The following is an 18,121-nucleotide window of genomic DNA, read 5'->3' on the forward strand; positions in this document are numbered from 1 at the left end:
AGTTTGACAATTAATTCTGTTATTGAAGACGTTATTAACATCGTTTTCTTCTTTAATTTTGTCGTAATTTGATTAATTACTTTTTCCCCCTATTTTAAAATTTTAACGAGTGGAGAAAATTATATATTCAAGACACTTCTGTATACACATCTATCTATATTATTAATAAAAATACGAATAATAATGTTGGTATATGAAAATATCCTTGAACAATTGAAATTTAATTCTACCGGTGAAGGCCATAATTGTCATTACAATGAAGAGTTCTATTAAATAGGGAGTTATCCGACTAAAACATAAAGTTTATAAAGAGTCCGTATCAAATTGCACGTTATTGTTACCCTAGAAACATTAGGCCAAGAAATTCAAGAGCCACTATTTGTTTAATTTTATTAAAAAGAATCACTTTAATCAAGTACTACTCTTTCAACTGAATATATACGTCTAATAAAGTATGTATTTTCAAATAAGAATTAGGACTATCATCTATCAAAAGGAATGAGATAGATTTTCAAATACAGTTAATTAAAAAAAGAGACCTATTCTGAGCTTTTACTATCAATAATTTTCTTTGCTTCCACAATAATTTGCAAACCACAAGGCTATAGACACTACAATGGTATGACGAGTAATACAAAACGTTACCAATTATACCATAGACGGCAATCGTGAACCGCAAAGAATTTGGCACTCGCTTGATTCGAAAAAGAAATATGAAGTGCAAGACAAACGTAAATTTCATTGTCTATTAGAATATGCAATTCCGTCTATTATTGAATTTTTATAGTCTAAAAAAGTTATATACAAAATTATCCTCAAAACATTGATCAACTGTTATTGAACGCCGGATAAAATTGTTATATTTAAACTTACCTAATTTTAAAAATTCAATTAAAATTGTGCCTAACTTTGGTGAATCATCAATGTACTAAATTCAACAATAGTCATATCCTGTTCCAAATGTAAGACTTCTATATTTTTTTACATTAACTATATTGCTAACAAATTAAGCGATTGAAATTATTTTATCAAAGCAAAGAAAAAAGCCTAAATAAGAACTGCTTTTGAAAGTTGATTTGCTACTCAAACAACTTAGGATTACGTTAAAGAATTATATGTACATGCTAATAACATAATTATATGGAAACAGCCTCTCTACCCTTCGGGGTAGGGGTAAGGTCTGCATACATATTACCCTCCCCAGACCCCACTTGTGGGATTATACTGGGTCGTTGTTGTTGTTGTTGCTAATAACCACTATAAAGAATCAGATTCTGTTTGCTTTTAAATATCCTTTTTTGTCTAGCAACTTGGTAAATCATTGTTACCTTAACAATTTATTGATAATTTGGAATTTTATTGAGAAAGAATGGAAAGTTGTTGTTTTGTCATAAAGTACTTTCCCTAAGACAAGTTCCATTGAAAGAAAATAAATTAAAACAAAGAACTTGCTTTTGGATTACTTGATCCTATTAGTTGTTAATTTCATTATAATAGGACTTAGATTTTGAGGAGCTTGATGGATGGAAGGAAACTAATCATAAGAATAGATATGCTTTTAAATATAAGTTTATTTTTAATTTTTGGATAAAACAAATAAAAGTGCCTTGAAATTTGGTGATGCCTGATACCATGGAATATTTAATAAGAACTTGATAGTATTATAATTTTAAAAAATAGAATATACATGTGATCAAACTTCTTTTACCGTTTAAGCAAATTTTATAAAAGTGCTATGTAATTATATTTCATAAATATGAGAATCAAATGAAGAGATGACATTTGTCATCTATTCGCAACTGTGGACGTGTTCTTGCAGAACGCAGATTGTTTGACTTCCTCATTCAATTTTAAATTGGAAACCTATTAAAATTAATCAGTTTATTATTATCATTAATACACTAAATCTTAATCTAAAATTGACCTCCTTAACATGAATCATTTAGGTTGAACTAAAGTAAATTTTTGCATCACAAAAAGAAGGTACCGTTGCATTCTTAACATGAATTAACAACTGAAATCTAAAACTATGCGATTTCAAAATGTTTAGTTTCATTTTGTTTTTTGATTGCGTCAAGAAAAAATTAATGAGTTTGTTTACACTATATGTTATACTTTGTTATTTTTTATTTTAAGGAACAGATTATTAAATAATTTGAGAATATATATGCAATTGAAAGTGTTTTACTTTTGGTATGCGTTACAATATTTAACAACAAATATTCGTGCATCGCACGAACATAGAGACTAGTATATATAAAATAAAGAACCATTTTTTCTAAACAAATATCCATGTAACCAAATTATTTACTAAGCAAAGAAAATATATCAATTGTAAGTTTATGATATAGTTTAATAATTTCGTATGTATGTCTTGCCTATATTTTTTAGTTTTCTAACTTTTATGTATTCAGAGATTTTTTCCCGTTAACAAGAAATTCAATATATGTAAGAACTGTTTTTTTTGTTCTCTAAAACCAGACATACAGTTTATGATATAGTTTTCAATATATTTAAATAAATACCAGACAGATATGATATTTTGCCTGAGTAAGGAGCTTCTTGGGGTTCGATTTCTTTTCATAAGAGAAAAGAATATTGTAAAAAAGTGGAGATGCGGGGTATCGATCCCCGTACCTCTCGCATGCTAAGCGAGCGCTCTACCATCTGAGCTACATCCCCAATTGCTTTACATATTGTAAAGTAATTACTTAAATTTCATGTTCAATTTTTAAGGATCGTCCCACGTAATTCTTTCTTGATAGATACTTGTCAGTCGTCTTAAAAGATTTGTTTACTTTTTTCTGGTTATAAAGAGCTTTACTATGGGTTAAAGGTATTTTTCCCAACTTTCTCATACAAAATTCGTCCAAGCGAAGTGCAAACACTTCAGTACCCTTTGTAGAATTGATTAGTCCTTCCATGGCTATTATCTTTCTTCCAATTTAGAATTGCTTTATTATATTACTAGTATTAGTATACGTGTGTTGTACGTGTGTAGTGTTATTCAATTAAAATTATATACATTAACGTTAATATAAAATAAAATATTTGTATAAATGATGAAAGTAAATATTATCACATTGGCACAATAGTTGAATTCAATATCTTCTGACTATGCAAAGATGGTAAATTTAGTTAAATTAATTGTGTATTATTTTATAATGATACATATCTTATAATATGTGATACTCTTTAGGAATACATTTTGTCTTCTATTATTTCATCATCATTTCTTTAAGTTTGCATTTTAACCAATTTAATTCTTAAAACTATAACCGATTTTGTTTTATTTTCTAATTTCTTTCATCGCTAATATCTTTTTTATGTAAAGAATTTTGTATTCCAAGATTGTGTAAACTTGAAAATTTGTTTTACCTATATGATGAATTTTGGGAAGAATGAATTAGATTACTTTGCTAATTAGTTTATTTAAATACTTAATTATTCTTTAAAAAGATTTAAAAAATTATTTAGAGGATTTAAATAGTTAATATTAGGTCATACAATATATTAAATATTTACTTATAACAGTTTTTATCCACACAAAGATCTATTTTCAAATGATAAATATTCGAACTTTGGCACTTTATATTTGTCGAAGCATTAGTGTAAATGACTTTTGTCAATCATTTTTCTTTTCTCTTTCTCTTTGCTATTATTAAATATTTTTGTAATTATATATTTAATTATGTTTTAAAATTTATCTAAGCAAATTATTGATCGAAGAATAAAATTAATATTCAGTGGACCAATCTCACATAGACTACTCAGAGCATTTACAATTTAATTAGAATTGGAATAAACAACCAAGCAAAATGCTTTCTCTTTCTTTAATCTTTTCTTTATTTTATTTTGTATACATAATAATTACTCCCCTAAAATTTAGCACAATTAAACAATCTCTTTTGAGCATATAAATAACGTTTAATTAGACACTATTTATAGGCATAAAGATTCCAGTTTTACTCAATCATACTTTAATTCTAGGATTTATATAAGGTAAAATTTTAATGATTTTAAAGCTCAAATTTAAGGACTTCTCACTTAATTCAAATAAGGAAAGATTAAAAAAATAAATTTTGATTTAATTTTAAACTCTTAAATATTAGCTAGGAGAATAATCAAATGACTATTTTTTCTAGTGTGAACTATATTCTAAAAGGGTAAAAAAGAGTAGCGACATTTCGCTAAAGACCTTCGTACTTTTAATATAGCATAGATATAGATAGATGGTTTCAATATTATATTGCTCTTGTCATTCCATATGATTACTTGACAGATAATTCTCAGATGTAACAAAAAATTTGTTAGGATTATTTTTGTTGTTATTTTCCGAAAAACAACTTTTTTATTACGTTGGCACTGTTCAAGACAGCAAAGAATTGGAACTTCCCTCTGAGTTCAAAATAAATAGATTAATGTCTCAGCCGAGGGTGTTCAGTATTGTCTGTTAGCCAAACAAAATAATGGTTGAGAGTTTCAGTAAAACATTTTGTTATGTAACAAGAAAATCTTGAACATCCTTTCGTTCACCATATTCCTAGAAAGCTAAAACAAGAGAAGCATAATCAACTGTGCTTTCAAACAGACCTTCCAACTCATATCCAGTACAAAAGCACAAGTAAAACGGAATAACAATATCTCACTTCCTACATCTGTTATTTAATGTATTGAGAGAGCCATTTGAAGCCTTCTCCATATCCCATTTTGCGGACTATGCTGCACATGAATACCTCAAGGGGACGAACATTGGATTCCGCCAGGTTTACCTTTCCCTTGCCAGTTGTGATGCCCGTTAAGCCCATGTGGTAACGCAATTCATCTTCTGATGCAGCATACGGGATGTCTATCTTGTTACCCAGTATAAGAAAAGGAACACTGGCCAACGACTCATCAGAGAGGAGAGCATCCAGCTCTTTCTTAGATTCTGCAAACCTTTCTTTGTCATAGGCATCCACCAGATAAACAACAGCATCCACCTTCACATGAAATTGCATGTTTAAAGCACTATAAGATTAGCCAAATAGTTCCTGCAGCTTGTTAGAGAAGGACAAAAAGAAGAGCACGAGACAAAATGACATATTTTCCAGATAAGTAATTTTGCATTAACAGCAATCAGAATACACAAATAATCCTAAAGTTTCCTGCATAGCACAAAATCCTAAAGAATTGAACTTCCTTATAGTCTGCGCACTCTCTCCTCTCCCTCTCTTTGGTGGTAATACTTCTCAAACATAACTTGGTTATTTCGATAGAGAAGTTTGTAATTTAGGTGTGATAGGTTACAGATTATTTATAAAAAAAATTGGATACACAATACCAATCAACAAAGTTCCATGTAAGACTTCTCTTTGATAGTTTTCTGAAACTAACCAGAAATTCATACTTCGGAATATCTGCTCACACAAGCTTCAACGGCAGAATATTGAAACAGAGCACAAGTTATACCAAGCTCATCACGTGGCATCAACTGCTGGCAATTCAGAGAATTTCATTATCTATCAAAGATCAAATGTAGACCTATCATACCTAGACACAAGCAAGACTCTAGAATCGTGACAAACAGAACAAGTAGAAAACAAAGAACTCGATGAGCTACTTTGCGCTGGTCCAGAGAATCTCTTCTGTTTGCCATTCACTAAGCAGATGGACATAAAGTAGAGGAAGAGGAAGTAAATAGGAAGGAGAATAACTTGTCATGTCTTATTCGACAGTGGAACTTCTTGAAGAATCATTGCTGTCAGCCCAATCACAAGCTTTTAAAACAAGGCACAGACACTCATATACTTGATAAAAAAAGAACATCGACACTCATAGATCCCGTATTACTATTCTGTCATTCTTCCAATGAATACAGATGCATTAATTCGGATACTGGGGAAGTGTGTGGTAAGGTACTATTGAAATACCTCCACTGGAACCAAAGGCAGTATCATCAAACTTGTGAATTTTGTCTAATAGTTACATTATCCTCTTTATATATGTTATTAGTGTTAGTATTCTTTGTAGATGCATGTCAAAACATTTCAAAACAATGTAGCAGAGGGAGCAAAGCTCTGGCAGTGGAATTCAAGAAAGTTATGTTTTGCAATGATAAGACACTCTCCCCAACATGAAATTCTTCCACCACAGGTAGCTAAACACTTGTCAAGCATTAACAGGATACACTATTAGACTTATCCCCCCCCCCCCCCAACCCAAAAAAAAAAAAAAAAAAAAAGATACACCATTAGACTTATCCCCCAAAAAAAAAAACGATACACCATTAGAACTGCAATCACTAATGTGATACATCACTACAAGTGGCATAAAGTAAAATACCTTAGCGTAATAATCTTTCCACACTCGACGAGCAATCTGATGCCCACCCAAGTCAAATGCCTTGAACTTAATTTTCCCGATACTAAGCTCCTCAGATGTCGGGTATTGTGTAGGCTGATGTTGAACCAATCTCTGCCAAATTCCAAAACATTAACTTTTTCAAGCTCAATATCACACTGAGGTCCACCAAACAAAAGCAAACAGCTCAACGTAATTAAAATACTAATCCTGACTCTTTAAGAATAAGGCTCAAAAAATCATTGACAAGACACAATTAAGAGAGATAATAAATAGGAAAGTTGAAACAAAAATTAGAATTGGATCTTGAAGTCCTTCCTCCCGCTCAATGAAAATAATAACATAGCATGAAAACAACAACAACAACAACAACAACATACACAGTAAAATCCCCCTAGTTGGGTCTGGGAGAGTAGACCTTACCCCTGCTCCGAAAGGGTAGAGAGACTGTTTCCGGGAGACTCTCGGCTCAACAGCATGAAAAGAAAAAGAAAAAGAAAAAACAACTACCACGCCTCAATCCCAAACTAGTTGATGTCAGGCTACCTTTAATTGGTTCCATATCATTCAAATATTCAGTAATTTGTCTATAAGACAGAATTACACGTTCTCTTAGAATATAACGAAATGGGAATAGAACATGACAACCCTATAAAGGCTTGATTTCTGACACAAAATCAACTAATTACACATGTGTTTCCCTTTCATCAACACAGGAAAAGATGCAAAATAGAATTTTGATTGCAGATAGTTACACTAAAATGAATGCAAAAAGTGCAACAGACCTCGTCTTTCAACATGTGAAGCAAGGTAGTTTTGCCGGCATTATCAAGGCCTAAAAACAAGATCTTAGCCTCTTTCTGCCACAGACCAAGCGATGCGAGAACTCCGTAGAACCAATCGACCAAGAACATTCTTTTGATTGACTACAAGCCCTAAGATACAGATTTAAGAAAACAGACAAAGGTGCTTGATGGATCGAATGATATAAGAACAAAAAGAGTATCGCAATTTCTCGATGGATTCGAGGGAGAATCTTTACTCGAAACGGCAGACTTTATCGCTAGTGTGCGAACGTACAGGAGCGCGGTTGTTTGTTTGCGTATGAGAGAGAGAGAGGGACTAAATGCCCATCAGTGGTGGCCCGTCTGTGTCTGCGCGTATTTTCTAGTCATACCATAACATGTCAATACCCCAGCCGCATTCCAAAATGATTTCTTTTCTTACCTTAAAAAAATACTCTCTCCATTCTATTTTATTCTTCTTCAATTCTAAATTAGTTATCATATTTCGCTTGGGGAGTTCAGACAGTTTGAGATTGGATATGAAAATTTCAATTTGAATTTTTGATTTTTAGATTAAAGAAATGACAATCCAAATTCAATTCAAATAAGTTCGGATTGAATCGGATTTTTTAAGTTCGGATTGGATCGTATTTTTTAAGTTCGATTTCAGATTAATTGGTTTGGATATAATGGATTTCGATTTTGAGCATATAAGTTGATATTTCTACTTTTTACAAAAAGGAATATCCAAAATGAAGTACTCGTGTTAAATTATATGAAAAGTTCCTCATTCTTGCCGCAATCATCAAAATAAAGTATTCAAGTAATGAAATTATTATTAAAAAAAATACAACAAAGACATTAATAGGACCGATAAGAAGTAACAATAGTAAAATCATATCTAAATAGAAAGTATTCTGACAGTAACTTAGTAATTAATATTAAATATATGAGATAAGATCTAACGGGTAGGGTATTGAACTTATTACATTGGCATATGGATAATGGACTAAATATAAAGTATAAAAATTTTGAATTTTCGAATATCCAAAAATCCGAAGTACCAAATCTAATATCCAATTTTTAAATCCAAAAAAAAATTAAAATTAAATCCAAAATCTAATCTGTAATCCGAAAATCCAAACCAAAACTTCAAATAATTCAAATTTTGGTTTGGATTTCAGATTTGCCCAAACTATGCCCCTCCACCACCCCTATGTTTCGTCAGTATTTTAAAAGGCATTTTTGGAACTCACCTCGGGATTCGCTCTGATACGATGCACTATCAAAACACCTTAAGTTCATTTCTGAGGCTTAATTATGTAAGACTTACGCCCCTAAGCGTCCGATTGTACGCCCTAAATACGCCTATCGCTTGGGGCTCGCGCAACAATTCATGTGCAAATCATGTGTCGAATTCACTAATTAGCACTGTTGGCTATCAAAATTCTTTAACAAATGAATGGCTAAAATTATTTCCATCTATATGAATATAAAAATTGTGAACAACTCAAATAACGAACCATAATATTGCATATCTACTAATTGAGAATATTGTGAGGGTGAATATCATTTGAATATTTTTTTCTGAAAATAGATAAATCAAATTTTATATCTTTACTTGGTAGATCTTCTTTATATTTGCTATTTTACTATTTAAAAATGATTTTACATTTACCATAAAGGAGTAATAATTTAAATTTTAGGATTGGTAAAATTTAATAAGTATTAATACTTTTAGAAAGATAAAATGAGCAGTTTGATAATATTTGTAAAGAAAATATAATTTTTAATTGTTTGAAAGTTAAGACGTTATAGTTGATTTAAATTTCAAAGTAAATTTAATAGTATTGCATTATCTATACTTGTAAAATATGCTAAATCTTTTATTTTTATGAGTTTATTTAATTCTTTTTTTAAATTTCTTGACCTTTTAATGTTTTTATTATATTTTTTATGTTATAATGTTAATTTATAAATTAAAAAATTTAAATATCCGTTGAGCTTACGCCCATGTCTTGAGGCTTAAGCCTCGTCCCATGTCAAGTAAAACGCCATGTCTATGCTCTTTGTCGCGCCCCTTTTTCTGGCAAAAGTAGGTTTCGACACGTGACAACTCTTTTAAGGAAGGTATTAAAAGAGGAGAGTCGCCACCTAACGATTTTTAAAGTTCGTTAGGGCACCTATTTGCAAATGACTCTGGTTTAATTAGTCTATATCGCCAAAGATCGGGTAAGGGCTCAAGTTACCTCAAGGAGAAGGTGTTAGGCACTCCTTGAGGTCCACAATTGTGGGTCCCGACCGAACTTAAATTATATGAATTAGTCTATGTGATCAAATAAATGAAGAGAGAGCAAAAAATTTAAGAATTTCATAAAAAGATCTTGAACAGAGGGGTACAACTATTTTTTGATTCTAGTAGGAAAAGAAAGAAAATGGGGGGTCGGGGTGGGGGATAGGTCCTAAGTTTTTTAGCCTAAAGGATCACCCCATGCAACATAAATAATAACTCCCTCGAGATAGGGTGTTACTCATATTATTCAGCGGGCATAGACTATCATCTCCTGCTACCCGATTACTATGTTAAAGTTGTTTACCTAAGAGCGCTCTAATTCAATTCTAAACCGTGCCATATGCGTGCACTACCCGTCCTATACCTATGGTATAGGAGGTTTTGGACCTCTATTTTGATGGTTCTAGAACTTATCTAGGTTGCTCAAAAATGCAAAACCTAGGCGACAATCAAAACATCCAAAGACTTCACATAGACGCAATTAAAGGCTCACATTGACCTCCACACTTAAGCAGTAAATGCACGCAAACACGTATATCAATTAGGAATTGGCAGAATCCAGAATCTTAAACCTACGGACATGTTTTCTAGGCGATCAAAGTATGTAGGTAAATTTCAGATGCAGGATATTGTTTATAGGCGAAATTATGCGGGATTACAAGCTAATTGTTAATAGTTTTAAGTTACCGATCCCATATGTGATGCCTAGGTGATTTATGCAATTAGGTAAAATAGAATTTGCCGGGAAGAGTCCCAGAATTATCTAGATTTTCCTAACAATGACGCTTAGAAACAATGTTTGAGTAGTCTAATGCTAATCAATTAATAAGCAATTATTTCCTATAGGCAGGATCTCTAACAGTTGATGATTAGAACTCGATTTATTTATACTTAGTCCTATAAACAAGATTTCTAGTGATCAATGTGACATAATAGCGAATGAAATGATCAAAATCCTATAAGCATGATTTCTAGTAAATAACTGAAGAGAATTGAGAGAAAGTTCGTTGCCATTTGTTCCTCTAGGCGGGTTTCTAATGCATTTGAAAGTAGTCATGCAGAGTGCTCACTTCCTATAAGTATGCTGTCTATAAACACGTAGCAGTATATATAGCATCGAACTCATGATTAATGGTAAATAAGTAGTGTGTGTGCGCGCTTCTCCTAATGTCATGAACTCTATAGTGCTTATGCAATCGGCCACATATAGCAAACACATTGTCAAGTTCTATAGGCATGTTATCTACACATTGTGCATGTAGATATAGAATTCTATCCATTCCCTTTTCACTAATACCCAATTATTTATACAAAGGTTATTAAAGGTCCAAATCTACATGCATGACTACTTTATTAAAGGTTATTAAAGGCCTAGGTAGCCTTGGCTTTTAGCCGGCTAAGAATGAAAAGTTCAGAATAACATAAGTTGCAAGTAAGAAGAGTGGACATAAGTTAGGGGATACATTCATATCCTAAAGTGGACACAACCAAATTGAGCATATAAAGTAATTAATCAAATAGGCCTGTAGGTTCAACAGGACAATAAAGCACCACATAGATAGCCTCATATTGAAAGAAATTGGGGAAGAAACAGGTTTGCAAGATATACATAGATTATCATTCATGATACTAAACTAATTGCAACCTAAGAGGTTCAGATTAAGCTAAGCATACATTCTAGGGTTATGCTAATTAGTATTTAGACATGACGAGGGATACACATTATGATAAACACTGAAAGACATATGGTATCAAATGAACAAAAGACAGACTGGGAAACATATTAGTATAGAAGCAAGACCATAGTTGATAGAAAATGGTTTTAATACAAATTGCAACATATTGCACATGCAAAACAGACATTGTAGAGATTCAGGACAGTGTGAGATAATAGACACATGTAGGTATTCTGTGATTGACACAATAGACTAATCAACTAGAGAAGATCTAAGTTATGTCATAAAGCAAAATTGTTCATACAGGGTTGAGAGATCAAGTTGAGATAACTGTCAAGATCTCAGTCAATCACTAATGGGGTAGGGGGATCATGCTGAGTGACAAAATAGTAGGTGAACATGTCACAATTAACATAGGAAGTTCTAGCACAAGTATGAAACATTCACTATAGAGATTAAGGACAAAGCAAGTAAGCATGTATTAGGGAACATCCAGACACCCATACACTTAAGAGGATCAGATTATCCAAGTTAGACTTAGGCAAACTCAGAACTAGTAGCATTAGGAGGAAGTTAGATGCTATCAGACTTAGAACAAGGTAGAATTAACAAAATTGTGCACAAAAGTAATCAAGAAAACATATTAAGCTAGGAATTTTAGAGGCGAGAACACATGCAAATCAAAGGCACATGGGGATGAAACTGCAAGAGTCAAGTAGCTTACTAGTTAAACGGACAACAATAAAGAACAAAAGATCCACAAGAACCCAGAAACCTCGACGCGTCAAAGTTCCCAAGAGCTTCAATGAACTCAGGGTAATGCTCGCACTAAGAACATGTAACAAGATGCTAAGGGCCTTGGCTTTCAGCCGGCCAGTACAGAATACCAAGCAAGAGAGTAGCAAAAAACTCAAATTTTAGTAAGAATCAATTTCAAAAGTCTCTCCCAAAAGGGAAAATGAAGGGGTTTATATAGTATCCAAAAATAGAGAAAACATATAAGGAAATAGAATAATTTAAACGATAAACAAGAAAAAGAAACATGCAAATCAATTTAAGAGAATAATCTGTAAACCCTAGTTTTTTTAGGGAAAGTGTAAACCAGCAGAATCCAAACAAAATCAGACTCACACAGTGTAGTATTGAACGTATATAGACAAAATAGTGCTCGAAATCAAAGATTCGAACCACTTTGGTTCGATTTAGGAAGATATTGCTTGCCATATTTAGGCAAGTACCTAGGTAACACCACAAACAGACAACCAGTACCAAAAGAATTCAAATATGGCAAGAGAATAGTAGTCGAATCCCATTATCAGTGGGATTGAAAGAGGGATTTAGGGAAGGCGGCTAGGGTTTAGTGAAGAAGAGAGGAGTGACAGAGAGAATAGAGGCGGCTCTCAAGGGAAATGGGGTTAGGGATAATTAAAAGAAGAGAATGAACAAGGGACGTTGATCTTGAGAGATCAACGGCCATGATTAAAAAATGGGGGGGGGGGGGGGGGTCAATTATAATGGCTACCGACTGGGTTTTGGGTTAAGGGGTTATCTAGTTTGGGCTAGGATTATTGGGCTGATTCTGGCCCTAAAATTGGTTAAAAATTGGGTTGTTATTTAAATACCCAAAATTTATCAAAACAATTTATAAAAATGCTTAATAAATAAATAAATATTATTTATGCACTAAAATAATTAACAATAATAATTTAGCATTACAAAAATATATAAGGCTTTATTGACACCAATAGTATAGATAAAAGCAGTTATATATGAATATAGGTTATTATTGCAAAATTAGATAAATAGCTTAAAAATGCTAATATAATTGCATGAAATGAAATAAATATATATGAGACATATATTATAGGTACAAAATAATAATTTAGGTAACTAAGTCATCACAAAATAATTTAAAGGGATAATTAATAAATATTTATATAATTTAAATGCAAGAAAATTAATTTAAGAGCTCTAAAAATATGGAAAATTATAGGAAATGGTTGTATAGATTTGTAAACTAAATAATGATGCATAAAATGCTATTTTGAAGGCATGTATATATTTTAAAGAAATATGAGGGCAAAATTGGGTATCAACAGCTGCTCCTCTTTAATCGGGAATGATGAAAGAGTTGTTGGGTAAAGAAAATGATGACCAATTTTGGCCGAATTGAGTGAGGGAATATGTACTTTTGAAAAAATGGGGGCCGAACCCTGGTTCCTGAGTTGCCTACATATCCTTGGTGTTACGGGAATCAGTCCGTGTGTAGTTCTGAATCCAACGGTGAATGAAACCGACAGAGTTGTTATAGAAATGGCTGTATGTTTCGGAAAATGTTCTTTCGGGTACAATAGTATCAGATGAATTTATGCGAAGTCATGAATGTGAATTTAAGACGTTATGAATGTATCACAGGGCAGATATTTGAATGGTCATAGAGTAAAATGTGGGCAATTACTGGTGAACCAATGACTGTGACATATTTTAGAGACATTGCGACCTCCTTGATTTAGAATTTTGAGGGTCCTCCTCAAAACTTTTCCCCAGTTTGAAAGCAATTCTTTGACTGTTCTGCGTATGATAAAATTGGCTGGACTTGCTTCAGTTTCTGACCATGGCAAAATGAAGATTTTATTGAGATGTGACCGAACCCATAGGGCTGCCTACATATCCCCTCTTAAATGGAAATCAGGTCAAGCGTAGTTTAGTTACATCAAATGAAGAAGTGTAAACAATCTAAACATAGTATCTCTTGACTGCGTCTGAGTTGATAGGTTTTAGCCAAATTTCTCCGTCCATTTCTGCAAGTATGAGTGCTCCTCCTATTAGTACTCTGTGAACCATGTAAGGCCCTTGCCAATTGGGTGAAAATTTCCCTTTGGCTTCATCTTGATGCGGGAAGATCCGCTTTAGCACTAACTGCCCTGGTGCGAATTGTCTAGGCCTACCCCTTTTGTTAAAAGCTCTAGACATTCTGTTCTGGTAAAGTTGACTGTGACATACTGCATTCATTCTCTTTCCATAAATGAGGGTGAGTTGTTCATAGCGGCTTTGCATCTATTCTGCATCACTGAGTTTGGCCTCTTGTATAATTCTCAAAGAAGGAATTTCTACTTCGGCGAGAATGACGGCTTCAGTACCATAGACCAGCAAATAAGGAGTTTCCCCGATTGATGTGCGAACCATGGTATGATATCCGAGTAGGGCAAATGGTAACTTCTTGTGCCATTGTTTGTGATTATCTACCATCTTCCTTTATATCTTCTTGATGATCTTATTGGCATCTTCCGCAGCTCCATTCATTTGCGGCTTGTATTCCGTGGAATTCTTATGCTTGATCTTGAAGGTTGCACACATGGATCTCATCAAATCACTGTTAAGGTTGGCGCCGTTGCCGGTAATGATTGATTTTGGTACCCCAAAATCGACAAATAATACGATCCCTAACAAAATCTGCAATGACCTTCTTAGTTACAGCTTTGTAGGATGCGGCTTCAACCCATTTTGTGAAATAGTCTATGGCCACTAGAATAAACCTGTGCCCATTTGAAGCGGCAGGTTCGATTGGTCTGATGACATCCAACCCCCAAGAGGATAAAGGCCACGGTGCACTTGTTGCATTGAGTTCATTGGGTGGTACTCGTATCATATCAGCATATACTTGGCATTGATGACACTTTTGGACATACCTGATGCAGTCTGTTTCCATAATCATCCAAAAATATCATGCTCTTAATATCTTCTTAGCTAAGACGAAGTCATTCATGTGTGGTCCGCAAGTTCCGTCATGTAACTCTTCGAGCAATCTAGATGCTTCTTTGGCGTCGACACACCGTAATAACCCCAGATCCGGAGTCTTTCTGTACAGAATTCCTCTACCATGTAAGAAATGGTTGGATAACCTTTGGAGTGTACGTTTCTGAGTATGATTTGTGCGCTTTGGGTATTCTCCTTTTTCCAAATATTCTTTGATGTCGCGGAACCATGGATTTCTATCAGTTTCTTTTTCAACATGGCGCAATAAGTCGGCTGATTTTGAATCCCTATTAGGATAGGGTTGATGAAATTCTTGTCTAGGAGTTGTATCATGGAAGATAAAGTAGCCAATGCATCGGTGAACTCATTTTGAATCCTCGAAACATGTTTGAATTCTATCTTTGTGAATCTCATCATCAACTCTTGTACATAGTGCAAATATGGCAATATCTTGGTATTCTTTGTAGCTCATTCTCCTAGAACCTGATGTACCAAAAGGTCTGAATCTCCAATTACCAGCAATTCCTGAACCTTCATGTCGATGGCTAACCTGAGTCCTAAGATGCAGGCCTCATATTCTGCCATGTTGTTGGTACACGGGAACCTGAGCTTTGAAGATACTGGATAGTGTTGACCTGTTTCTGACACTAAAACTTCTCTAATACCCACTCCTTTGAAGTTTGCAGCTCCATCGAAGAACATTCACCAACCATCATATGCTTCGGTGATATCTTCTCCTACGAATGATACCTCTTCATCGGGGAAATACATTCTCCACCTACAGGATTTTCTGTAAGATGATCCGCGAATGCTTGCCTTTGACCGCCTTATGAGTTACGTAGATGATGTTGAACTCACTCAGTAGTATCTACCATTTTGCTAACTTCCCCGTAGGCATGGATTTTTGGAAGATGTATTTTAGCGGATCCACCTATCACACCTCCTTTTTACCACCCGAGAGGGATAATAGGGAGTTTTTCTAATTAAAGTGATAATAATCGAAACGAGATTATTTATTCAAATTCAGAGTCTCCACTTAGGATAATTTATGGTGTCTCAAGTCACCGGTTTAAAATCCCGAATCGAGGAAGTTTGACTCTTATTTATGGTCTGCGAACACAAAAATTCGGGTAAGGAATTCTGTTAACCCGAGAGAAGGTGTTAGGTATTCTCGGGTTCCGTGGTTCTAGCACGGTCTCTTAAACTATTAATAATTGGCCTATTATCTGATTTACTACATGTTTTAAACCTATTGTGCATTTTTAACTTTATAACCGCTTTTAATTATTTTTAGAAATATTTCTTGAACAAGTTACGATTGTCGTACACTTGTTTGTTTGGTACACATTGCGAATCGTGATACGGGAACCGCACCCACGATCTACAACATATTTATTTTATTATTGTTCGAAGTTGTGGTGGGGTCACATAAAATGTGCACCCGAATTTGGGAACTACGTATCGTAACCATGTCATGGGAACCGTACCCATAGTCACGATGATTCATTATTAATCTCACATTATTAGTAATAAAGTAGACAACTACTAATTCTCTTAACTGTCTACACAAATCAGTACAATATTAAATATTAGTCATGTTATGATAAATATCACATTATGTTGGATATCTACTCTTCTTCCATGATCTTCTTCTCAAATGTTCAATGGCATATTTTGTATGTTCAATGACATATTCTATGACATATTTTCTTCACTTTTTATGCCTATATAAAGGCCTTGTAATAGATAGGAAAATACACACAATTGAAGAAGAAATAAGAATCTCTCTTCCTCTCTTTCTCTCTATATCTCTTAGTTTGTTTTTGCTTGTTCTATATTGTTATTTTAGGTTATATTTTATAAAACGTTATCAGCACGAGGCTATACCATCTCAAGAAGATCTTTGAGAAAATTAAGGTATAATTTTTCTCAAATTTGTATTTTTTTAATTATGTCTGATATTATGAAAAGAAAGTTCGTTGCCCTTGAAATTTCGGGCAAGAACTATATGACATGGGTATTGGATGCTGAAATTCATTTAGATGCAATGAGTCTTGGAGACGCCATTAAAGATAAAGATAAGGCATCTACCCAAGACTGTGCTAAGGCCTTGATTTTCTTGCGCCATCACCTTGATGAAGGGTTGAAAATTAAATATCTCACAATGAAAGATCCACTTGTTTTGTGGAATGGTTTAAAGGAAAGATATGACAACTTAAAGTTGGTCACTCTTCCACAAGCACGATATGATTGGGAGGCTCCAAGACTTTAAGTCTGTTTCTGAATATAATTCTGCTATGTTTAGAATTACTTCTAAATTGAAACTCTGTGGAGATAATATCAGTGACTATGATATGCTTGAAAAAACATTTACAACGTTTCATGCCTCCAATATGGTGTTGCAATAGCAGTACCGAGAGAAAGGTTTCACAAAGTACTCTCAGTTGATTTCTCTTCTACTTGTGGCTGAACGAAACAATGAATTGCTTATCAGAAATCACGAAAATCGACCCACTGGGTCTACACCATTGCCTAAAGAGGATGAGGTGTATTCCCATTATGCTAATCGTGGAAAAAGTCGTGGCCATATTCACGGTCGTGGTCGTGGCTATATCCAAGGAAGAAATTTTCCTGGTGTTAATCATCCTCCAACGAAAAATAACATCCAAAAATGGAAAGGGAAAGATGAGAAGCGAAACACAAAGGATTCAGAAACTAAATACTATCGTTGCGGTGGAAAAGGGCATTGGGCAAAAATTTGTCGCATACCAAAATATTTGGTTGAGCTTTATCAAGCATCTCTGAAGAATAAAGGTCCTGAAGCCAATCTTGTCTATGACAATGAATTTGACATCACCCACTTGGATGTGGCAGATTTTTTTGAGCACCCTGATGAAAAAATAAACCACTTGATCGGTGATAGATCTGTGGTTAGAGATGATGGAGCAATTTAATTACTTTCCTATTCGTACTATGTAATGAATAAACATCTCGTAATTTTTATTGCACTTTATAATTCTTCTTATGTAGTTCTTAAGAATATTTTTATTTCTGAAATTTTATAAATTTCACAAATAAGGAGTAATATCCTATTAATTAGTATTCTAGTCTCAGTGATCTTTTAACGATTTTAACTTTCCTTTACGTTACTTTAATTCTCTTAAAAAAAGGTTTACAAGTACCCTGGAACAACTTTTGTTACTTCACCCTCAATTGTTTTTTTTATGAGTATGTTCTTTTCTTACACGGATCAATTATTTTTCATACAA

At 33.6% G+C, this 18,121-nt stretch overlaps 2 protein-coding genes and 1 non-coding gene across 3 annotated transcripts; 1 reads left to right on the plus strand and 2 right to left on the minus strand.

Moving 5' to 3' along the window:
* Nucleotides 1-2,609: 2,609 nt before the first annotated feature.
* On the minus strand, nucleotides 2,610-2,682 carry TRNAA-AGC (transfer RNA alanine (anticodon AGC)). The gene has a single exon. It is a non-coding gene; the product is annotated as a tRNA-Ala (tRNA).
* A 1,798-nt stretch (nucleotides 2,683-4,480) lies between these two features.
* Nucleotides 4,481-7,544, minus strand: LOC104245595 (small COPII coat GTPase SAR1A). The gene is made up of 3 exons (XM_009801214.2): nucleotides 7,128-7,544; nucleotides 6,325-6,456; nucleotides 4,481-4,982 (listed from the first exon to the last, which is right to left on the minus strand). The coding sequence occupies exons 1-3, from the start codon at nucleotides 7,254-7,256 to the stop codon at nucleotides 4,662-4,664; spliced, it is 582 nt and encodes a 193-aa protein (XP_009799516.1). The 5' UTR covers nucleotides 7,257-7,544; the 3' UTR covers nucleotides 4,481-4,661.
* A 9,259-nt stretch (nucleotides 7,545-16,803) lies between these two features.
* Nucleotides 16,804-17,806, plus strand: LOC138883248 (uncharacterized). Its single transcript, XM_070163921.1, has 2 exons — nucleotides 16,804-17,076; nucleotides 17,261-17,806. The coding sequence occupies exons 1-2, from the start codon at nucleotides 16,804-16,806 to the stop codon at nucleotides 17,804-17,806; spliced, it is 819 nt and encodes a 272-aa protein (XP_070020022.1).
* Nucleotides 17,807-18,121: the final 315 nt, after the last annotated feature.

Source organism: Nicotiana sylvestris, chromosome 12 (assembly GCF_000393655.2).
Source record: "Nicotiana sylvestris chromosome 12, ASM39365v2, whole genome shotgun sequence".
Classification (NCBI taxonomy): Eukaryota; Viridiplantae; Streptophyta; class Magnoliopsida; order Solanales; family Solanaceae; genus Nicotiana; species Nicotiana sylvestris.